Source organism: Pelodiscus sinensis, chromosome 8 (assembly GCF_049634645.1).
Source record: "Pelodiscus sinensis isolate JC-2024 chromosome 8, ASM4963464v1, whole genome shotgun sequence".
Lineage (NCBI taxonomy): Eukaryota > Metazoa > Chordata > Testudines > Trionychidae > Pelodiscus > Pelodiscus sinensis.
In genome coordinates, this window is record NC_134718.1 from 38,209,494 (window position 1) to 38,234,365 (window position 24,872).

The 24,872-nt window shown below is 40.5% G+C and overlaps 2 protein-coding genes across 22 annotated transcripts in view; both read right to left on the reverse strand.

Annotated features, from left to right (window-relative positions):
• LOC102460189 (putative neutral ceramidase C) overlaps positions 1-12,385 on the reverse strand; it is a 67,295-nt gene extending 54,910 nt beyond the window's left edge. For 3 of the 5 annotated variants that reach the window (XM_006121468.3, XM_075935060.1, XM_075935057.1), the window contains exon 1: positions 12,283-12,385. The gene's annotated coding sequence lies outside the window, so the exon portion shown is untranslated. Of the gene's footprint in view, positions 1-3,805; positions 3,968-4,493; positions 4,562-12,282 lie in introns of all 5 variants that reach the window. The other 2 variants (XM_075935058.1, XM_075935059.1) reach the window with 2 other exon arrangements.
• A 6,459-nt stretch (positions 12,386-18,844) lies between these two features.
• SGMS1 (sphingomyelin synthase 1) overlaps positions 18,845-24,872 on the reverse strand; it is a 216,020-nt gene continuing 209,992 nt past the window's right edge. For all 17 annotated transcript variants that reach the window (XM_075935077.1, XM_075935069.1, XM_075935074.1 and 14 more), the window contains 2 exons: positions 24,164-24,330; positions 18,845-20,422 (listed from right to left, as the gene is read on the reverse strand). In XM_075935077.1, coding sequence (XP_075791192.1) covers positions 20,243-20,422; positions 24,164-24,330 — 347 coding nt within the window. In that variant the 3' untranslated portion in view covers positions 18,845-20,242. The remainder of the gene's footprint in view (positions 20,423-24,163; positions 24,331-24,872) is intronic.

Sequence of the window (24,872 nt, forward strand, 5' to 3'; positions counted from 1 at the left end):
GAGCATCCAGCCAGCTGTGACCGTCATGACATGGCACCTCCTTCACCTTACCCAGGCTAAGTGTTTCCTCTCTGATGGCGAGATGCCTGGATAAATCAGCCTGACACCAGACAACTTTTATTCCTCACTCAGGTTTTATTTTTCAGTGTTTTGCATTGTGGGTGTCAGGCTAACCCCAAGGAATATGCTTCTGCTAAATAACAGAAACAAATTCATAACCCCAAAGGGAAAACCCTTCTGGGATGGGGTCTTGTTTCACTGGCTTCTGGGTATCAGTTCTACCCTAGACAGGCAGTTAGCTTGGTTGCTTCCCCTAGAGCAAGGAGAGCAGCCTTTCACAGGAGAGGCCTTTTCTCCCCACTGACTCCCACTCTGCTGCAGCTCCCATTCCTCCTCCCTCTTGCTCACCAAAAGAGGGGGATTTAAAGGTCAAATGCAGACCTAAAACTGGACTGTAAGTGACCCTAGCTGGCCTGTTTTCAGCTCCTGGGGAAAGGGACCTTCACATTCTAAGGCTGATATACCAGCCTTCCTCCACTCTCATACAGCCATTTCAAAGTTTTGGGAGGGATGACCCGTGCATGCCACGATAGTGGAGCGACAGAGTGAGGGCATGGAGAAAATGGTGTGAGAGCAACGTCTTCCACAGTGTTACTAAGCATGCTCAATACAAACCAAGAAGCAAATGAGGGGGGGAAGACAATTCTCTGTCCCCTCCCACACACACACCACCTGTTTGCTCAGGTTACTAAGACACTTGAAAACTCTAGTTTTTGGCAGATAACTTACCAATTAGCTGACAAGAACTATGTATCCAATTACTATATAAAAGACTTCATGAACCTGTTGAAGTTTGTGAAGATCAAGGATGGGGCATCATCCATCTTTTTTTCTGAGTTAAAAATACGGGTAATAAAACCTTCTCTCCTTGTGTCGAGGAGGAATGGGTTCCATCGCCCCTATTTGGAGAAGATGTTGTATCTCTGGACGTTGGTGAAATTTGAGAGAGGGGCCATGAAAAAGAATGGGGTAGGAATGTGGGTAGGGGATTGGAAAGGAAGGAAATGGTATAACCTGAGGAGATGACCTCTAAAGCCCGTCCTTTGGACGTTAGAGAGACCATTGGTTGTAAAATGGGCAGAGTCAATCTGCAAAAAGCATTGTAACTTGTGGGAGGCCTTCAAGGCCCTCAAAGCAAATTTTTAAATTTGTGTATTAGAAACTGGTGGATGGGTCATTGACTCAGATCACTACTGTTGATGTTGACACCTCTGTCTTTGCCTTTGGTGTTGCAACTATTCATATGGTTGCTGCTGTGTATAGAGGGGTATACCTAGGTCATTAGTCAGGTTGCTACCAGTATTTCCTCATCCTGGTCACCAGGATGTGAATCCCAAGAGTGAAGGGGAGCTTGTGAGTCCTTCATGGTGTGAAGGACCTTGTTGATCTTTACAACAAAAAGTTTTTCCCCATCAAAGGGGAGATCTTCTACGGTGGATTTGACCTCACGGAGAAATGTAGTGGAAGGGAACAAGGAGGCTATATGCATGACTACTGCCATGGCACTTGAGAATGCAGTGTCAGCCTTGTTCAATGGGGCCTGGTGGGCTGTGTCCATGATAGCGGGATTAACAGGGAGAACTCTCTTGGAGGATGAAGAGGCCTGTAAGATGCCAGCGAGCTCATGTTGTGATTCTGACACCTCCTCCAAAGCTATTTTGAGTTCCTCCTTTTAAAAAGTATGAAAAATCATCTGCTGAGGTCAGGGGAGAGGGCATAATTGCCTTGTCTGGGGAGGAGGAGGAGTTGGTAGGAGGTGAGATGTCTGGAGCTAGTTCTTCTGGTATATCCATGACTGACTCTTAGATATTCTCTTCCTGGTGTGTAGGGGAAATGCACCTTCAGGTAGACACCCCTGCAGGGAAGACTTAGGTTGGGGCCTAAGAGGATTGGCATGTCTGCTGAAGTGTCTGTTGTATGAGCCCCTTGGGCTACAGTAGGGCCAATGTGCTGGATAGGGCATGGGTGGTGGCATCCATGAATGTCCAAACCATGGTGGCCTATCATAGCTATAGGGGGCATGCAGAGTGGGTTGGGGGTGGTGGTGAGCAATGTCTGCTAGGGGAAGGTTGTTGTGGAGAGAAGGCAGCCTCAGCCCCACTTATCATCAATGGAAAACTGAGTCATTGCCGGGGATGAGTTGTGCAGAGCCAAGGTTTGGGGAGAAACATTGCTGCTGAACAGAAGAGACTGCAGTGTGGAGGAGGTGAGGAGAGACCTACACTAAATACAACCACAATGTGACTTTTATAAGAAAAGCATAGAATTTAAATTATTTACCACATGGTATTCTGGACTGTCATAACCCGGTGATTTTTAAAAACATTCAATATTTGTTAGATCATAGCATTAAAAAGTGTCATGCCTGTAAATATACCCAATATGTACTCTGTATTTTCAGGTACAGAGTAAGCATATAAAAATCAAACTGAAGAGCTTTAAGAGTTGCAGAGCAAATAGAGTAAAAATGCAAAATACTTGGTCACTGACTTTTTAAAATAAATATGAGTTTATAACTAAAATACAGTGTTCTAACTCCTGGCTATATTAATAAACACAAAAATTGCATGTCAGAAATATTGTAAAGATGCTATCCCAAATATGGTAATAGCCTGTTAAGAGAGATATATGGTGATTATTCTGCTATATGCTTTTCTGAACAAAAGCTCACCGTGATAATATGTTCTTGTTTTTTTTGTCTTGTCTGTAATGTTTACATAGTAAGGATTTGTCAATCTGTTAATACTCCTTAAATAAATAAGTAGTTTAAAACAAACCAACAAAAACAAACAAAAGGGCATTTGTATTTCCTAATTTCAGCCGCTCCCTGTGTGTCTGATCCTGGCTGAGAAATTCTGTCAATTAAAATGGAGGGCACACCCATATTTTTTACAAGCTTATAATTATACATGGCACCTCATCTATTTACACATGTGGCTATAATGGAAATTAAATGATCAGGTTGAGTCAATGCTGAGAATTGATTCGTTTAACCATATTTTCACTGTGCTGTGCATTAGTGACATTTATTTAGTCACAATCAGCTTTATCATGGCAAATAGTAAAAGTAAGTTAAAAGTAAGATTGATTCTGAAATTAAGAGTGTTCTGTCTGCAAGACAACCTGATGTACTTAAAGAAAAGCTACAGTGTGAGTGCGTGTGTAAAGATATTTAAATGAACTTTAATATAAAAGCGTACAATGTTCATTGCTTATCACTAACATTTGCAATAATGAGAATTAGATTGTAAGAAACGCTTTCTAGATATTTGAAGAAATAAAATCAAAATAAAGAAAAAGTGATCTCATGTCAAGGACACTGTGTGAAATCAGCCACCAGGAGGTAATCTAGATTAGTACTATATGGCTTGAATTGCTTAGGGCCAAGGGCAGATGACAGTTTTGCGGGGCCCCAGGCAGCATACTTCCGTGGGGCCCCCCCTTTTCCACGGCGCATGCGCAGTGATGCCATGTGCATGCGCAGTGCCCCCAAAGCGCATGCGCGGGGCTTTCTAAAGCGCGGGGCCCGGGGCGGCCGCCCCGTTCGCCCTGCCGTATATCCGCCCCTGCTTAGGGCATCTCATGTACTTCTCAGATGCAATAAATATATCTCAGATAATTACCATTAGCAACTTTTCATACAATAAGACGTAAGGCTCAAATTTCATACTTCTCAGAATTAATTAGGATTGCATGAAAAGAATGAAAATGTGTATGGCACTGAACAGAGAAAACGGTTACTTACCTATATAGTACTTGCTGGTCTTCAAGGTGTGCTGTTCGCATACACATTCCATTGGAGGTGTTTCTTCAAGATGGTGGGACTTCAGATTACTTGAAGAGAGACTGTAGCATCTATTTGCCAAAACTGGAATCCTCCTGGGACACTAACATAACAGTGTGCTGTCTGGAAAGGGTATGTACAAAACTCATATTGCCGCTTTGCAAATGTCCCTACTGATATATTGCCCAAGAAGGCTGATTAATTAGAACGAGTCCTAGTGGAATGGGCTTTTATTCTCAGAGAAGCGGAAACCTTTGATGGATTATGGCAAAGCTTGATACAGTCAGAAAGCCAGTGGACTATAATCAGCTGCCCTTTAATCCTTTCAGCAAAGGCTACATAAGGGCAAGGAAGTGACCTGAAACACTATGCAAATTCCAGATAAAAGGTTAGGCCCTTCCAAATATTAAAACTATTATTCTTCTCTTCAGCTTTTCAAGAATGTAAGTTCACAAAGAACACCAGAACATGAATGGCCCGATTGAAGTGGCAGACAAATACAACTTTTGGCAGGAATTTACGGTGCGGCCTCAAGAAGACCTTGTCTTCATGAAATTCTGAGAGAGGAAGGTCAATGAGGGCTTCTATATGCTATGTGGGGAAGTACACAAATAACATAGCTGAAGTTGATGCACTTAGATCTACTTACCACAGTGTCTTTGCAGCAGTGTGTCAATAGGAGATGTTCTGTTGACTCCCCTTTGAGATAGAGTGAGTCTGCAGGAGAGCATCAGTGATTGAAGAATTTTGTCTATAGTCGACAAAATAAATCAAACCCTACTGGCTCGATCACTGCCCCATTAATTCAGCTGGTAGTGCAAACCTTTCCTTCAATGCCCTTCTCACAGAAGTACTTGCTATCAGAAATGAGAAATGCTGTTCTCGTTGACATCAATGACAAGGAAATTGGTCATAACATTGCAAAGGAAAAATCCATCAGACAGCACAAAACTAAATTCAAGCTTCATGAAGGTGCTGGGTAGGAGACAGGAGGACACATGTGAGTGAAGGCCTTTAAGAAAACCTAGATACAGAAGCCAGAAAAGTGGTGAATGTATCATGGAGATGGATGCTAAATTGATCCTCACAGACCTGAGGTCAAGGCTGGTGAACGGCAACAGCAGGTGGTCTAATATATGTGTAATGTCTGTGATGCTAAACTCTTTCCCCATTCTTTTACCCAGCAATCAACACCATGAGGTGAAGTGATTGTAAGTTGAAGTGCAGTAAAATGCCTTGGTTCTAAGTCAGAAGGTCTTTGATGAGAGAGTAGGTTAAGGGGGCTCTAGATCTCTGCCTCCACATTTCATATCTGAGATGCACTTACCCTAGTCCCAGACGGAGCTCTTAACCGGAACACCGTTTCCCTTTGATATGTGATGATTTTAGAAGCTGGGAGGAGCAGTACAGGGAGTTTGTTTATAAACAAACAGAGGCAGGATGATTAATTTAATAAAAGGCTTATCATTAAAATAAATTAAGGATTGTTAGATGGTCCTAATAGCACTGCCCGGCATTCCAGTAAAAGAAAGGAAAGAAAGGGTGGGAATAAATGGTGAGACTGGAGAGAGGTAAATAGTTACGCGTAGGATACAATATTACTCAAGATCAGGGCTACTCAACTTTGGAAGGCCCCGGGCCACAATGATACAGCACATGCCAGGGGCCACAACTTAAGTGTGGTTGCAAATATATGCAAATAGCTTCTTTCACAGATGGGCATGAATACAAAGATTAAGGTAAGACTACACAATACGCAGGCCACACTTAAGTCAGTTCTGCTGATAGTGATAAAACGCAATATTTACTTGATTTCCACCCACATGAAGCACTTTTAATGAGCAACAACAATCCAGGAAGTTAACGACTAAACAGCATATCAACAGAACACCATTACATTGACTGCTTTTTGGCTCCCAACCACGGGCTGCATGTTGAGCCCTGAGTTAACCCAAACCACACCGTGGGCAGCAAACAAACAGGCCGTGGGTTGCATGTGGCCCGCAGGCCACTTTTGTAGAGTAGCCCTGCTCAAGCTAGTTAATGACAAAGGAGACTGTAAAGAGTTGCAAAGGAATCTCATAAAACTGAAAGTTGCCATACTTGAGCAAAAAACTGCAGCTCGAAACAGCAGAGCTGGAATTCATATGCAAACTTGATACTATCAGACTGGGACTAAATAGAGACTGGGAGTGGCTAGCTCACTACACAGTAATTTCACCCCTTTTGGTATTCTCACGTTCTCATCAACTGTTGGGAGTGGACCATATCCACCCTGATTAATTTGGCCTCCTTAGCACTGGTACTCCCCATTATAATGGAACACTCCCATCTTTGCATGTGTGTATATATCCCTGCCAAATTGAGGTTTCTACAATATGACAAAGTGGGAGAGTTTATGCCAAAGAAATGTGTTAGTCATTAAGGTGCCACAGGATTATTTATTGTTTTTTCATAAAATTCAGTGACCGGGCAACAAAATGGCAGCTGAAATGCAATGCTGATAAATTTAAAGTAATTCACATGGCAAAATATAGTCCCAACTATATATGCGAAATGATGAGATCTAAGTTAGCTGAACCCATCAATAAAGAGATCATTGTGGATAATTCTCAGAAAATATCAGAATCTAGGGACTCATTAGGAAAGGGATAGATAATAAGTCAGAAAATACTACATTGCCTCTATATAAATCTATGGTACACTCACATATTTAACACTGCATTTAGATTTGGTCACCCCATCTCAAAAATATATTGGATTTGGAAAAGGCACAGAGAAGGGCAATGGAAATGATTAGAAGTACTGAACACATTCTGTATGAGGAGAGATTAAAAAAAGATAGGGCCTATTCAGTTTGCAGAAAGATGACTTGGGAGGATATCAAATCATGAATGGTGTGAAAAACTGAATAAGTGTTATTTATAATTTTACATAATACAAGAATGAGGAGTCACCCAAAGATATTAATAGGCAGCAGATTTAAAAACAATTTCTACAAAATCAAGCTGAGGAACTCTTTGCCAGAAGATGTTGTGAAGCCCCCAAACTATCACATGGTTCAAAAAAGAACTAGGGAAGTTCAAGAAGGATAGGTCCCTCAACGGCTATTAGCCAGAATGGGCCTGATGGTGACTCTTCCTTTTATGTTCCAGAACCTGGGAATGGGTGACAGGGAATGGATCACTTGATAATTACCTGTTCTGGTCATTCCTCCCAAAGCACTTGGCATTGGCCACTGTCGTCAGACAGAATACTGGGCTAAATGGACCTTTGGTGTGACGACGATGGCCGTTCTTATATAGAATCCAAGGGTATCTGTTCCACTCCTATTGTAACCCACTAAACCGCATACCCGTCCCAGAATGATATAGAACCCAGGAGTCCTAACTTCTTCCCTCCACAGTTAGTCACAAAGTTAGAATATATATTTAAAAATTTAAAGCTAACACTATTCCTTAAATGACTTTGCACAAGAGTCAGAACATGTTACTAGAACTGAGTGGCTCTCATTTATTCCTGGGAATCAAATACAGGGCTTCTGTCAGCTAAAATAACTAAATTATCTTCCAAAAACCTGAAGATTTCAAGTGACCAACTAGACTCATGTTTAGTCATAGGTAAGCTGCCCCCATCCCATCTAAAATGATGGCCCCCTGGTCCTATGGGAGGTCATATAGAGTTGAGATAGGTCTATGTGCCACTATTGCCTGGGCCAAGCTGATGTTATGAGAATTATAATTACTGAGTCTCTTTTTAGCTTCCATATTAGAGGGAAGCTTAAAAACTTCGATGTCAGTATTAGAGGGACAGGAGGAAATGCATATATCACAAGACTCAACCAAGGAAACAGGAAAGCACCTGTCACAGCACCCACGTGCAACCTGGTCTGGAGCAGAATTTCTTGCATTTTTTTTGTTCAGGCTGGTCACAAAGTGGTCTATTCCTGGACTATCCCAGTGCTGAAAAGTCTGGTACAGAATGTATTTGTTTCTCCAGCCTTCATGAGGGTCTATGAAGTTCTTGCTGGGGCAATCTGCAATAGTATACCTCACTCCTGGGAGGTGAAATGCTTTTAGGGGAGACTGTTCTTTATGACAAACTTGCACAGATGAATCTCTTCTTGGGATAACTCACTGGTCTTCACATTCCATTGTTTGTTCCGATAAAACAGAGTAGTGGTGCTGTTGGTGTGTGGTTGGAACCCCCAGTTCTTGATGGTGGAATTTAACATCTTGCATTCTCTCCAAACTGGTTGACACGCCAATATATTTATATGGAACAAAATTTTCTGAGACTTACAAAGTTCCTGAGCGTAAGTTGACCCAGATAGGTTCCCTGAGCTTTGGTAGATGCATCTGTTACCAAGACCACAGTTGTTTTGGTGGTCGAAAGGGGACAGCTCTGTATATCTTTGGCACATTCAACCACCAGTTCAGGGACAGAGGGTTCAAGAGAGACTAGACTAAGCTTGAATGAGGCTGAGGGAATGGGGCAGAACCTGCAGGGACGGGAACTGGACATTCAGAAATAGGGGCAAAATAAGATTGGCTGTTCCAAGCCCCACAACCTCAAGACTTTACTCTAGACCAGTGGGACTCAACCTTTTTTCATGCGCAACCCCCAGAGCTGGGAAATTTTTTGTTGCACAAAACAAAAAAACAAAAATACTGGGAACGTTTTATTGCGGCCCCTTTAATTTAAAGTGCCGGTCTGCTCCCCTACAATTCCCCCCACTGCATGTAAAATCCGCGCCTGGAAAACAAAATGCTGGCCAGCCCAGAACAAAGTGCTGAAACCCCGTCCCCCAGGAAGACAGCCCATGTGTTGCGCACCACTGCTCTAGACTTCCCCTACATTTCCCCATACTGGGGTGTTGATCGCCAGGCCAGGCTGAGCTGCGTTTGACAGAGAAGCCAATGTGTCATTGCACTCCCCTGATCTGAAGGATGGATGGTGAACAGTTTTGTCCCCTCTGTAAGTAGAACTCAGTATTAACTGATCTCTTGTTGGAGGCAAATGTGAAGTAACACAATAATTAAGACTACGCCTACACTAGCACTTTTCTCGATTTACTTTATATCACTCTGGTATATATCTTATATCAGACTGTGAGGGACTCCAAGAAGATCTCACCAAACTGAGTGATTGGGCAACAAAATGGCAAATGAAATTTAATGTGGATAAGTGTAAAGTAATGCACATCGGGAAAAATAACCCCAACTATACGTACAGTATGATGGGGGCTAATTTGGCTACGACAAATCAGGAAAGAGATCTTGGAGTTATCGTGGACAGTTCTCTGAAAACTTCCACACAGTGTGCAGCGGCGGTCAAAAAGGCAAATAGGATGCTAGGAATTATTAGGAAAGAGATAGAAAATAAGACCCAGAATATCTTACTGCCCCTGTATAAAACTATGGTACACCCACATCTTGAATACTGTGTACAGATGTGGTCTCCTCACCTCAAAAAAGATATTTTGGCCTTGGAAAGGGTTCAGAAAAGGGCAACTAAAATGATTAGGGGTTTGGAACGGGTCCCATATGAGGAGAGGTTAAAGCGACTGGGACTTTTCAGTTTAGAAAAGAGGAGACTGAGGGGGGATATGATAGAGGTCTATAAAATCATGAGTGGTGTGGAGAGGGCTGATAAAGAAAAGTTATTTATTAGTTCCCATAATAGAAGAACTAGAGGACACCAAATGAAATTAATGGGTAGCAGGTTTAAAACTAATAAAAGAAAGTTCTTCTTCACACAGCGTGTAGTCAACCTGTGGAACTCCTTGCCAGAGGAGGCTGTGAAGGCTAGGACTATAATAGAGTTTAAAGAGAAGCTGGATAAATTCATGGAGGTTAGGTCCATAAAAGGCTATTAGCCAGGGGATAAAATGGTGTCCTTGGCCTCTGTTTGTCAGAGGCTGGAGAGGGATGGCAGGAGACAAATCGCTTGATCATTGTCTTCGGTCCACCTTCTCTGGGGCACCTGGTGCTGGCCACTGTCGGTAGACAGGACACTGGGCTAGATGGACCTTTGGTCTGACCCAGTACGGCCGTTCTTATGTTCTTATGGGATGTAAATAAACACACATACCTCTAAGTGACATAAATTACACCAACAAAAGCACCAGTGTGGAGCGTACTGTTTTGATGGGAGAGCTTCTTCCCCAATGGAGTTCCTGCTGCTCATTGAGGATGGTTTAATTACATCAATGGGAGAACTCTCTGCAGTCAGCATAGAGCAGCTACTTGGGAGATCTCACAGTGACACAACCATGTGGCCACAGTAAAAGACATATTAGATCAAATCAGAGGCTCATCTAGTCCAGAATCCCATCTGACAGCAGCCAACAACAGATGCTTCACATGGAATGCAAATGAGTCCCACAAGCAGGGAACCAAGACAAGGTGATTGTCCCTGGATGCTCGTGGGAGAGCAGAAGTCTAACCATTATTACAGGTTGTATCAACAGTAAGAAACTGCTCTGCTATTACAAACCACCTCCACCCTGCATCCCCTCACAGTGAGTTTGACTGGGAATGTGTGCAAGTTCCCAAAGCAATACAAGACAACTGTTTAATTTTTCTTGGAAGGCATTCAGACACCTTGGCAATGAGAAAGATTTGATGGAAGCAGGAAATACAGGTTGGTGAAGTGGAAGGGAAGGGAAAGGGCAAATTCTCAACCTCAAGCTCCTTTTCTGTCTGGGACAGCATTATTCAGGATAATGTCTGCTCCTTTCCCAGGAGTACAAGAAAGGAAATAGATCAATGTAATCTATTGCCTCATACATCTTGTACATCTGCAAAAGAGCAAGCTAGCATCTGGCACAAAAGCACACATTTATATGTACAACTTGTACAAATATGACACACAGAAAGAAAATCCCCAATCATAAAAAATGCAGGGTCTCCTGACAGTTACTTATGTTTACATTTATTTTTAGTTATTAAGCAATAGTTAGCAGTTTTTCTGATTTGATTTTATACATCTATGGGTTTCCTAATGAGTAACAGGAAATTCTATGTAATCCTTTTCCTATAGTCTAATGCCCTTAAAAACGCATTAGATTGGAGGGACTTAATGGATAGGAGAGCTTGATATCTGATATGTATTTTTTATGTCTAGCTTCAATGATAATCTTTTATTTCAAAACACTGAGGCTACGTCTACACTGGCCCCTTTTCCGGAAGGGGCATGTAAATTTCATGAGTTGTCGTAGGGAAATGCGCGGGGGATTTAAATATCCCCCGCGGCATTTAAATAAAAATGTCCGCCGCTTTTTTCCGGCTTTTAAAAAAGCCGGAAAAGAGCGTCTACACTGGCCCCGATCCTCCGGAAAAAGCGCCCTTTTCTGGAGGCTCTTATTTTCTGGAGGCTCCTACTTTGAAGTAGGAATAAGAGCCTCCGGAAAAGGGTGCTTTTTCCGGAGGATCGGGGCCAGTGTAGACGCTCTTTTCCGGCTTTTTTAAAAGCCGGAAAAAAGCGGCGGACATTTTTATTTAAATGCCGCGGGGGATATTTAAATCCCCCGCGCATTTCCCTACGACGACTCATGAAATTTACATGCCCCTTCCGGAAAAGGGGCCAGTGTAGACGAGCCCTGAGAAATTAGCCTCTGTCTTGCTTTAACAATTCTAGCACACCCAAGTTGTTGGGCCATTTCTGTACTTGCATTGTTTTCCATATTTTTTAGGCACCATTTCAAAAAGGCAATTACAATTTCCTTTTGCTCCTGGTTAGATCTCAAGTTCTTACTCCATATCTGATCCCAGATCCTCTGACTTCAAATTCATTCTCTTTCAAGTGCTATAACAGTGACAAGCCATATATTACAATTTAAATCTCCGTTTCCACTTATGGGAAATAAAAGAAGATTTTATTAGCATAGTTCAGAAAACATTTCAAAATAAAAAATAACAAAAAAGGTAACTAGAAATAAATACATTAATAAGATTCAAAACAAAGCATTGCTAGCCAGTTAGAATATATGCTTCACAAATTAATGGAAATACCATCTGGTGTCTTTTCCATACCAGCATTTTGAAGGCTCTCTCAGGTATTCAGGTGCTCATGTTTCTCACCCATTCCAACCAGCATAATTTTGATCATATTTAGGCTCCTCCTAACATAGCAACAGTTTTCAAGTTTTCTAGAATAAATTGCCTAGGGAGGTTGTGGAATCTCCATCACTGGGGGTTTTAAGAGTAGGTTAGACAAAGGGAACATAAACTGTTCTCTTCCAGTCTTCGCACTTCTATGATTCTTATGCAGCTTCAAATAATACAAAAATTATCAATTTTCCATGGCTCTTCTGCAATTATCACCTATATTATCAGACACTTTTTTTGCTCATCTTTAAGGATTGTGGTTTATAACGCAAAACAAAAAATTATGTTTTTGTATTTAATTTATTTATTTAAAAGGTACTCACTGACCAGAACTTCCACTTAAGTCCAAACTCCAGTGCTCACTCTGTCAATTGCCTTTCATCTCAAGAGGCACATTCACTAGCTACTTCTGCATTTATATCAAACTAGTTCAGCACCTAAGGACTTTGACCCTCCCACTAACATACCCTGTCAGATTGCCTGACCTGTGACTCACTCACTTCTAACACTCACAGACAGGTATGGAATGTATGCCTTGTTAAAACCCTGCTCCTGTAGCAGTTACACTCCTAACCACAAATTACCACCGTTTTAAGTGTCTTTTACTTAGTGTGGCCCTACAGTTCTTCCCCGTGTGTTTAAACAGTTTAAAAAAAAAAACCCTGTCCTTATTAAAGCTTCTAGTCATTCCAAACTCCTATTTGTTCACCATAAATTGCCCCTCATTCTACCTGGGGCCACTCAGATTAAGTAGTACTATATTTGAACTTACAATTTACTATTACTATTTCCAGCTGGTTTTGCATTTAAAGCTTGACTATAAGTAATGCTCTTTAAAGACACTCAGTTACAATTTCTATTAATATATTTGAGTTAGTATGTAATGTTTATTTCTGAAGATTGAAATATTGTCTTATTTAAATGTATTGCACCATCCAGAGACATCCACTGAAGGTCTTTTTGCAATATCCAAAGCATCATTAACATTTTTCTCAACCCAGTGAGGAACATTTTCTACTTTTAACTAACTGAATGTTTATTTATTATTTCTTAGAATTAATTCTATCAACTGGAATTTAGGAATAGCTTTTTTTTCTTTATGGTCCAAGTTAAGATTTCCTAGTAAAGTGTTCTCTCTAGAACAAAAATGACATTCTTCAATGTATTCAAACAGGATTGTTTCAGAAATTCCTACACTATGAGACCAGCCGTACCAACACTTCTGGCAGCGAGCAATATGATTTCCTTACTCTGTGAGTAGTCCAATCAATGTCAATAATACCATCTGTGAAACACAGATACTATGCAAAGTAAAGGTGAACTGAGCCCTAGAATTTAATCAGTTTAATTACTCAAAAGGATCTTGGCTTGGTATCTAAATTGTGCAGGACAGAATTCTGTAAGAATTCTAGGATCCTTCAGATTGTGAACCGCTACTGCATATTCTGTACTTATTTTTAAAATACTTCAATCCTATTTATATATTTTGAAAGCATTTATATCTGCAGGGATAGATTTTTTTAAAAGTGCTCAGTTTCCAATTATTTACCTAAATGAAGTTACTGGATTTGAAACCTCTCAAGCACCCAGCAGGTCCCACTGTTATACCTATTTCTTTTTAGACCCCATGTACATAAGATTTCCATTTGCCTGCTTGGTAGAAGGGCGATGTCCCAGAGCAATTGACTTCACAGTGCCAAGGCTCAGAGACAGGAGTGATTCATTGATACCTGCCTTCACACATACTGTCAGTGTGCCAAAGGAAAGGTGCAATGTCTTAGTGCGCCTCTGCCAGACCCCCACCCCCACCTACCCAGGAATGGTGCGCTGAGCTGCTTGATCCCATAATGTGCTGGTGCTCGGAGATGAGGCAAGATGTGCGAGTGTATCTAGTCTCATAAAAGGACGGTATCTGTTGCATCAGAAACCTGCCTTCATTTTAAGGGCTGGTTTTGTCTTCCTGGCACCCTTCATGCTTGGTGCTGATGTGAGTAGCCAGAGATGTAAAGGAGCTGAAGTACCTCTTCTCTCCAAGTGCCTACAATTCCAGCATTACACTAAAACAGACATATTGGGCTGTCTCTTGCTAGGTCTATGAGATGAGAGATGCTGTATCCAAACGCATCTCCCTATGGCATCAAACTCTCTGCACTTCTAGATCTCTAATCCTCTTGCCTCAAATTCAGAAAATGTAGCATCCAGCCTTTAGAACCTTCCACTACTGACAAAACTATGTACTGCAACACAACTAGAGAAAATAATTTACATTGTTCAATAGCTGCAGATCACTGGTCCCCCAAATCATCACAGGAAGCATGCAACTGTCACCTGCGGTCCTTACGAAGAACAAGATAAATATTCATTGCACATACACAATTGTCCCTGGCAAAAGTTGGCCGCAGAGACACAGTAATCGCTCTTAGAAAACAAACAGCCCAACAGGTTTCAAGAAGGACTAAGTGCACTCTGGCAAATGTTGGGAGGACACCTATGTCTGAAGCCAAATGAAAAAAAGCCTAATTGGAATGACAAATGAGAGCGCACTAAAGGATCCAGCAGAACTGTCAGAAGTAAATACAGTCTCCAAGAAAAGAGATGGAGCAGCAGTAAGTACACAAAGCTCCAGTGGAGAAGTAAATAAGTTGACTGTAATCATCAAGGGTCTAAGAAGGCCTAAAGGGGGATGGACTCATGCCCAGCTGTCAGTGACTAAAAAGGCTGAACACTTATTAAGAGTTAGGGGCATTCCAACTTGCCGCATCCTCAGACTACAAGACCCCAGCCTTAGACTGAGACTTCTGTCCATATGTTTTTTCACAATTACTGTGAGCAACTGCCTGTAACTTCTTAAAAAATTAGGCTGGCAGAACCAAAGCAGATATACAATATCTGTTCAATTTCAGAGACACGTGAACAAGTTCTCCTTTATTACGTGGGAATGTGCAATATATTATGCTGTTTGTTCTCTAATCATGGTACCAAACTCCAGATGTTCAGCTGACCAACATTGACTTATGATCTCTGCAAGTTAAATTTTAACTTGCCCAATCTCTCAGAACTCCTACGCCATCTGGTCCTACTGACTTATTGCTGATTAATCTGTTTGTTCCAGTCCAGTATCTCTTCTTTCGAAGCCTTTGTTTCTGATAAATAGGTATCATTTCAACATTTTGAATAGTGGATATTGATGCAAAGAGATCACTTAGCTTATGGCCAATGCTTTATCCTTTTTAATTGGCTTCTTTATTCCTGGGTAATCCAGTTTTGACTCACATCTTGAATTGTATTTGCCCAAATCCTCTCCACTTCCTTTTCATATGGTATGCACTGGACAAGAGTAACTCCAGTTATCCAACAATTAATTTACTGCCATCAAAAACAGAAAGTATTAATCAAGACTGGGTTCTTTAATTTAATGAAAATCACAGCACAAATCAAAGTCTCTTCAGAAAAATTCACACAGTAAGTCAGATACTATAAAGCAGAATTGAGCAGATTTGATTTACTGTAATGCTCATGTATTCACACAAATGTCAATGATCTTTGTTGTATGATGATGATTCCACCCCTGACACCTGGAGTCTTTCCCAAACATTATCAACTAGTAAGTTTAGTTAGTTTTTAGATCAAATTTTAGCCCTGCAGTTGCAAATGTTATAATCTGGGCTATATTTTGTTGAAACTCATAAGACGTAAAGACACCCTTCATTTAAAACAGCTGAGAGACTGGGGTCCTTACCTGAACAAATTATAATGGAGACCTCTCAGAAATAGGCACCACGTGAGCATTGAAAAGAACTGATTACTCACCATCTTGTAATTGTTCTTCAAAATGGGTTGCTTATGTTCATTACACTGTATGCACGTGTATATCTTATGAACTTGTGCCCTAGTGGTATCCATAGGGGGGCTCCACTTACTCCCCGACTTCCTTGTGTGTTGGAGGGTACAAAGAGCAGAACCACACTGATCATCCTTTAGTTCCTTCTCACTGGGAACCCAATGATACACTCCATAGTGTTGGGGAAGGAGGATGGGTCATGTAATGGACATATTAACACATCTCAAAGAACAAACTGTTACAAACCAAGAAACTGAGCAGCCATTTCTTATTATTCTAGTGCTTGCATATTCCAATAAACTACATATGACTACTGTTGCAGTGAGAGGCCAAACAAGGGAGAACAAGGGTGTGAACCTGCCCCCAAAAAGCAAATGAATCAACTGGTCGTATATGATGTTATTGAGTATAAATATATGTCAGATAAGATCTTCTATAGAAGCTAGTTTAGAACTTGATTGTCATTTGAAGATCATGGAAGCATTGAAGATTAGGGTTGGAAAAGACCTCAGGAGGTGATCTTGTTCAACCCCCTATTCAAAGCAGGACCAACCCCGACTAAATCATCCTAGCCAGGGCTTTGTCAAGCCAAGCCTTAAAAATAAGATATGTATATAGGATATACTTATGAATTATACATGTAGAAAATCGTAATTGTGGCTAGTGTGTGCATCACCTATTACAGCATCACCTCACAGGAGTATGCGGAAGCAATCAGGCAGGGACACCTCCCAGGCAAATTGCTTACATGAAACTAACACTGAACACCTAGTATTGTACAATCCAGGGAAAGACAATTGTGAACCATTAAAGTAATGGAAAGACATTGAAAGTGAAAAGAGAACCCCAGTTTTGGAAAAATTAAGACAATGTCTACAATAGCATTTATGTGAATAAAACATTTTGTTGTTCAGGAGTGTGAAAACCCCCACACCCACGCAACATAAATGTTGCCAGTGTAAGAGGCTCTCCTGCTGAGCACGTTTTATTATGCTGACAGAAGAGCTCTCTCCTGTTGGCAGAATATGGCCATTTAAGAGTTCTTACGGCAGTGCAGCTGTATCAGTAAAACTTTGCCTCTGTAAGCATAGACATGGCCGAAAGAAGGAAGGAAGGAGTTTCCTCCACTCTATGCAAATGTGAATTACCTCAGTCTGAAAAATAGAAGACAAAACACTGCAAAACTGGTTGAAAGGGAAGGGGTGTGATGTGAATGTTATCCAAATACTTAGGGCCAGTATCTAAGAATGACACTGGCTCCTCTCTATAACAGAGGCAGGCCCACTGGGGGGGGGGGCAGTTGCCCTGGGAGCTGGCAATTCAAAAGGGTGCAATAACATATATAATAGTTCTGAGCTGCTGTCTGCTACTGCGGCAGTGTGGCAGCCAGAGCCCCAGCCCTTTAAATCACCACTGAAGTGCCTCACTACACACTCCATGCTGCTCTGAGGGCTGCCAGGGGAGGGGATGCCTCATGCCCTGGGCAGCATGGAGGGCTGGCTGATCCTGGCCCTTCTGCCAGAGAATCTGCCCCCACACCTTGCTCAGGGGCCCACACAAGCAGTTTTCTCCACTGGAGAGAGGGCATGCTCAGAGACTGTTCACAGGCAACAGACTAATGGAGTGGAAAGTCTGAGGTTGCATCTTTATATTTATCGTCTAGGTAACTAGGATGTATCGGCTTCTTACTGTGTCATCTTTGAGTCTCATGTTTCTATTCCATAAACTTTGCTTATGTGCACCCTATATAGCACTCCGTTGTGCAATATTGGGGGGGGAGGAGGAGAGAAAGCATGAAGCCCCCAGAGTACTGATACCTGAAGGCAGGTTTCATTCCTTCGGGGTGACAAAGCAGAAAAGAAAAAATTTCCAGTGTCTGGTAGTCAAAACTTGGAGAACAGATCTGGGGAGACTCAGGCCAGAAAGAAAGGATGGAAGCCAGAGCAAGACCCTTTTCTTGTAGGCTGGCTACTGGTGTTGGGGCTCTGAACCATGACAGCATAGAGGCTCACAACATTACAAGGTAGGAGGTGACAGACCCTCTCCCTCATCTGGGTGATCCCCAAAATGTCACAACTATAAAGCTTTTATCAATAGAGATTGGGCTAGGAATTTCACCACAAGATGGACCCTGGGTTTAGGTTTTTTTTCTTGCATTTGTGTCTTCCCGTGATGCAGCAGAAATTGCATAATAGTTAACAAACATGTTGATCGAGGCCCTACTCACCACTCTACAGAGGTGAACAATATAAACATTTCCCGCAAAAGCAGTAAGGATGAATGAGAGCACTCTGGTTGAATTCATGCACAGCTTCTCAGGAAAAGTCATGTCTTTGGAAGCATAGGTGTGACAATGCAGCTTGTAATCCATTTAGAGAGTCATCATGCTGCAATAGGATGACTTCTTATTTGCTCTGCATGAGATACAAAGATCTGCAAAGGAACCCAGAAGAGTTTTGTTCTGTCCAGGTAAAAAGCTAGGATTCAGTGCACATCTAAAGTATGCAGCTTTTGGTTCATGCTTGGGAGCATGTGACTTTGGAACAACTAGGCAAGTATATAAAACTGGAAATCAGTCCTCAGAAGGAGTTGGATTCCTGTTAGGTGGAAACTTCACAGATTTTCCTGGCTTACACACCAATTCAGAGATGACTATACCCTGTCTGTGAGGCACACTAACCTGTCCAGATGTTGAACCTCAGAGTGGTAGATTGATTTGAGCCATGCCTGAATCCCTGAATTTGTAGCCCAGCATGAGGTTGTCCTGAGTGTACCAGAAATCGTGTCACCTACGAGCTTGGAGCAATTCCTCATTGTGGATTGTGGCTGATCCTTGAACAACGTATGAAGGTTTGTCATACCAACTATCAGATCTTTAAATATTAGTACTATTGCAAAGTATTTATTTAAAAATACTCATTAAACATGAACATGAGCTAAAAACAGTTTACACAATTCTGAGGACCTCCCATTCAATAATACAAAGAAAAGTAAAGACAAGCTTTGGGAGTGTAATTAACTTAAGGCATATTGAAAAGATAAAGGAAACTACATTTTTAAAAGCCTCTTTATTTTCCTTCGCCATTATTGTTTTACAATACAAATATCACTTTGTGAATACACAAAAACCCTACAGAAGATAACTCTGCTTCACATAAAATACAGAATGGATTATCTTCTTCATTCTTAAAAATTTATTTTGTTCTGCACATTGGCAAGTATAGCATAGAATACTTCCCCAAACATACAGTATGTATGGTAGGAATGAAAATTAGAGGTACATGCAGCTTCTGCACAAATATATTTTAAAGAAATAGATTATTTTTGTTGTTTTTCAACAAAATTATCAAATGGATGGAAAAACTATTCAGTTTGAAGTTAGTGAGCATCTGCAAAACTCATGAAAAAGGGATCCATGGCTGTTGCTTTGATATAGTTAAAATCTAGCTATTGAGGAGACAGTAAAAACAATTTAAACCTTAAATTTTACAACACCTGCCCACAATGTGTGAGCAAGATCCAAGTCTTTGATTTGGTTTTTCCCTACTAACAGCAATTTCAATAATTTAAGTACATTTCCAGTTTAATTTAGCTATAAATGTAAAATTTATTAATGTATACAGTACATATAATTGTGTTTTCAAGGAACATTTTATTTTAAATAAAAACATTTAAGACTGCCTACTGACCTTACAATCAAGACAAGAAAGGCACTAGAAACATAGACAAATCTCTCTCTCTTCCAAGAAGCATTTTTTATTTTAATTCTCTTTTCTATGACATGTAAAAATCTTTTTAAATTTAGTTTTCATACACATTTTGAAAAATAAAGTTAGGAAATACTTAGAAAAATCACTTTACAACAGAATATTATTTTTTGCACTTTTTGACACTCACTGCAGATTTTACAAAATCAAAAGTTACTAAACCTTTCTGTGTCTATCACTTAATTCGTAACATTGGTGTAACAGGTAGAAAGTTTTAATTTTTCCCCAGTCAGGTATTTAGAAACCTTCATATAGATATTTGCTAGAAAATGGCTTACAGCCCAATCTTTGGGGCAAGAGATATGAAAAGTATGTTTTCCCAAGAAAATAATACATTTTATTCCCAGATGTGACTGGAAAGACCAGAACATGATATAAAAGTTTTCATTTATGCTGTCGCATCATATACAAAGGAACATGGTGATGGGTAATGTAAATCCCAAATCTATTAACAAGAAATGTATACAGTGCATGATAAGTTAAATTTTCTTTATTGTTGTCCAACGCAGATCCTTTGGAGAGAAAAAAAGATCACAGTGCTTACCAGGTAACTGAATAGGTTAAGTCAAGGTAATGGTTAAAAGATAAAGGATTAGGGAGCAGTTCGCTTTGTATGGCATCTTCTCTCACGGAGTTCTGAACACTTTGGACAGTTCCTTCCCCGCATTGTTTACAGCTGTTATGTGTCATTCACCAATTTGCTGTATTTAGCTTGCCTACTCAGGTGCAGCACCGGCCGGGGGAAGGGCCAATGGTAAGAGCGAGGTACAATTCCTTGAACATTCTTTTCAAAATACTGGAAGGGCCTGTACCACCACACCCGTGCAAGGAGGTTAGTTTGGGAAGCTTCCTTTAGCACCTGCACAAAGATAATTAGGAAAGAATGATTACAAACAAGCACAGTAATTTTTCCTTTAACTTATTGCATTGTTTGCCACTATCCTTCTGCAGTTTTCCACTAATGTATTATTTCGATTTACATAGTATCTGTCTCTTATCTCTACTCACATTTGTGTTAACGATATGAACCCATACCCAAACCAACTTACATTGACATAACTTTGGTATGACAAAAAATAATTATTTCTCACATGCTTCTTATCTACTGCCCCTCAAAATCTCTCTGCCCTATCCTTCCTTCCTCTCATAGAAGTACAAATAAAGAGTACATTTCCTAACAGTCGAATTGCAGCTCTGCTGGGTCAAGAGAGACAATAAGATATGGACTGCAGAGCCCTCTGAGAACTCCCTGTCTTTTGGGAGCTGTCAGCTCCACAGGAACAGCAAGTCTCAACTGTCAAGGAGTCATCCTAGATGAGAGACTTTTTAAAAACACCTGGATGAAGAATGTTGCAGATTAAAAGAACCATCTAAATACCCTCATGCACAAATCAAGCCAGTTTTATGGTATAAAGGCAAGCTTCTTGTGTGAAACTAGGGATGTGAAAAACTATCTGACAAGCAAATGCTTACTGGGTAGTTGACACACTAGTCGACTAGTCGCTTTCCACCTACCTCACTGCCTCTCTCAGAAAGAGGCGGGAGTTGGGGGGGAGGGGGGAGAAGGGAGGGCAGGAGGTGCTTCAAAGTGGTAGCACTTTGAAATGCCACAGGAAGCACGGGGCCAGCAGTGGACTGCCTGAGTCTCCTGCTGGCCCTGTGCTCCCCAAAATGCTTTTGCCTTTGCAATGTAGCAACAGCCCTGGGGCTACTGCTACACTTCAAAGGTGGAGGCGCCCTGACTGACTAATCGAATAGTCAATGCAAACTGCATCAACTATTCGATTAGCCGATTATTCTAAATTTAACATCCCCATGTGAACCACCAGTAAATATTTTGGCGTTCAAACAATGCGGCAGTTAAAGTTTCCGACTGACAAGCTCTTATCTTTTCAGAAACTCAGTTTAGAGATTACTAAAGCCTTAATGACTCTGGGGAGAGTTAAACCTAAAGGAAGAAAAAGTCACAAACCTGCATCTAAATGTCAAAACGCACACACAATTTCTGTAAACATCTGGGAATCCAGAAATGGTTAAGGAATCAACACAATCTAAGGTTGCCAACTTCAGGACATGTCTACACAGTCCTACTGTTTAGACTAAGGGGTGGTGCCAACGGTAGTGCACACCAAGAAATTGCTGCACTATGATTCCTGTAGTGGAAGCGAAATTAAAGGCCCTAATGTTGCATCTGTGAGAAATCAAGATCTTTACAATTGTGCCTATGGCATCCACATGGGGGAGTTACAGCGCAGTACTTTGGTCGCACTACTGTTCACATCACTCTTTAGTCTGAAATGCGGGGCAGTGTAGCTATGTCCTCAGCAAGAAAAGGAAGACACTACACAACACACTTAAAAGGCCTACTTTCCCTAATCCTCTAACACCTCCTGACTCTTGCCTTGGGTCAACTTTAGCCAGTCAACTTTTGGACAGACACTAAGGAAGCAAAGCAACCACTGCTGTTTGGTGATTCAATGAATAAGTGACTCCAGTACCAAACTGGGCATGCACCAAATTAGCCCAATTAGGGAATATAGACAAGAGGCCTATGCAACAATATGTTATTTTCATTCTATCCGTAGAGGATCACAGTCAAGATATGCCCATTCCAGTAAATCCAGATTAGAATTGGGAGATCTCCTTTGCCTCTAACATAGTCGCTGCAGGTGGATGCTTGGTAAGGACACCCAGGACAAACTGAAAAAGACATTTAAAGGATATTTTCTTCACTTGAATGTAAACTCAATAGTCCACACCCATCACTATTGTATGTCTCTCTCATCACAAAAAACCCTTCTGCTGGGGCCACTCCAGTTGGTATAGTCTCACAAGACTAGACAGATTACCTTTAATCTCTATTCTCCCAAGCATAACTTAATGATTCCCAGAACCAATATATGCAGATTTTACATCACTGTGAAAATTGGACGACAGGATAACCAATGGTATTCTGAGCAACAAAGGAGAACATTTCTTATAACAAGACTTTTGTGGTGTACGTTCCAACACTAAACTTTATGTTATATTTCACTTCACTAGGTTAAAATTGAAAAATGCATTGATTCATTTTCTGAGAGCTGTAACATCATCAGTACCAAGTTTGTATGACAATCTAAAAAGTACCGTAGTGCTTTAAAGCTTGCATTACTTTTTAATATTAGCAACTTAAAACAATTTTGCAGCTGGCATTAATTGCTAAGACCATATATTGCCATCTTTTCCACAATAATTCTATACATATAAATTTTCACTTAGTTAGAAACTTTGAATATATACTAGAAATAATGGAATATTGATGATTCACAGAACATTAATATTTCATCATTGTACATAGGTCCTAGTTAAGCATGTATTCATGTGCTTTGCTGAACTGGACCTACAGGAGGCATCTAAGAAGAGAATGGGCTAAAGGATATATAATTAGGATCTGAATTTTCCACATATAATACTTTTACACTGACCTATTATCTTATCTTAGATGTTATGAAAATCAGCAAATAGTTTTGAGTAAAAACAGGTACTAAATTTTTTCCCAAGTCTGGAGTCAGTCAATGGATTTTCCATTTAAACCAGAACTCTACATTACTGAGCCTTGGCTAACTAAATTTAAAAAATAAGTCAGTCGGTACTGTTATTAGTTTAACTATACAAGACCCTTAAACATACGACAGAATTAAAATGATGAGATTTTAAAACAGACTTAAATCAATTACGTCTGTCTTCTGATTTTTGAGCATTAAAGTTGTGAAAAATCATATTTCTCTACCTGTTCCACATCCCTTTTTGCTTTCCACATTTCTATGTTATTTCTTTTTGCATTTCATATTTCTGTCTCCCTTCTGCCAGTCCTCTTTTATTCTTTAGCTCACTATTCTCTCCCATAAGTTTTACTATCACCTGCCTGGACCACACATGAAGAATGTAGGCAGCCTGGCTTTTGATTCACTTTCAATGGGAAAAAGGCAACCATCTCTACTAGGTGCAACTTCACTTCCACTTGCAGATGCTTTAAGACAATGACTCTCTTACCAAGAGCAGCCTGGCTTCAGACCCATCAAAAGTAATGATGGCAGACATTTTAAAAATGTCTGCAAGTGCATAGGCAGGCTCCAGAACATCTGGAGATCGAGGAAGCTTTACCTCTCTACCATTTTATTATGGAGTTGTGCTAAAAGTGGACAATTTTGCTTTCTTCACATTGCCCAAAATTCAAAACCACACATCCTTCAAAAAAGAAAATTAAATAAAAAATAAAGGTGGCCTGCTTCTTTGGGATCATGCCTTCCTGCATTTTTGCTCGTCATGACAAGAGTGATGGAACCCCAAGGGAAGGGAAAAAATAAACCTGTTATGCATCTCTGCCATCACTGGAATTTCTGTAGTTCTATTATCTTAAGTGTTCTATACAAGCTTGGATTTTACAAATTCCTGGGGTTTGTCTTCTCCTCTTGCCTGCAAGGCACAATATGAAGGTAGAAGAATCCATTCTTATTTCCTGGTTAAAAGTCTCAAAACAACATATCAGAATTCATCCACTGATGTTTTAAAGAAGGAGATGAAGAGCCAAGGAGAACCAAATATTTGAGGGAAAACTCACTTGCTGATTGGCCATTGTGTGATACCACCAGAAAAGTCTTGTAGTGATGTAGTAAGCCACCACTACATCCACAGTGTAGTGGTCATGAGCCAAGAGAATACAGAACATCCCAATGATGCTTAGAGCCCAGCAAATCCAATGATACCACCAAAGTCGCCGAGGTGAATCTGAAAACAAGTGAAAATAAACATTATGTTATCACATAAAAGAGTGCTGATAACATTACTTAAAAACCCTGATTAATTACTCTGGACACCAATAATTTACAATTAGAAACAGGAGATTGTTAAACGACAACAATTGTGCGCGTGAATTGCACAATAAGATTGACTGTAATTATAGTCATGACATCAGACCTAATGTTTGGGAAAGGAATGATCGGATTGCAAAATAACAAAATAATTAATGTTTACTTCTCAATTTAAAAATGAAGCAGGACAATTTTTTAAAATGTATTCACAGGTGTGGGAGTAAAAGCCTAGGACACTGAGCCTGGTATAAAATCTGAGGCCTAACCCATTTTCAGCAAAGTTAACGCATGTCATGAACCAAAGTCAGGCAATGTATGAAACCCAATGCTACAAGTTTACTGTCCAATACATGACTTTGGTGAAATTATTACTAGTATTGCTAAAACACAGGCCCCTAAGAAGCAACAGAGACTGGGTATGTATGTAAACACACTCCAAAATACTACCCCAGCTACACT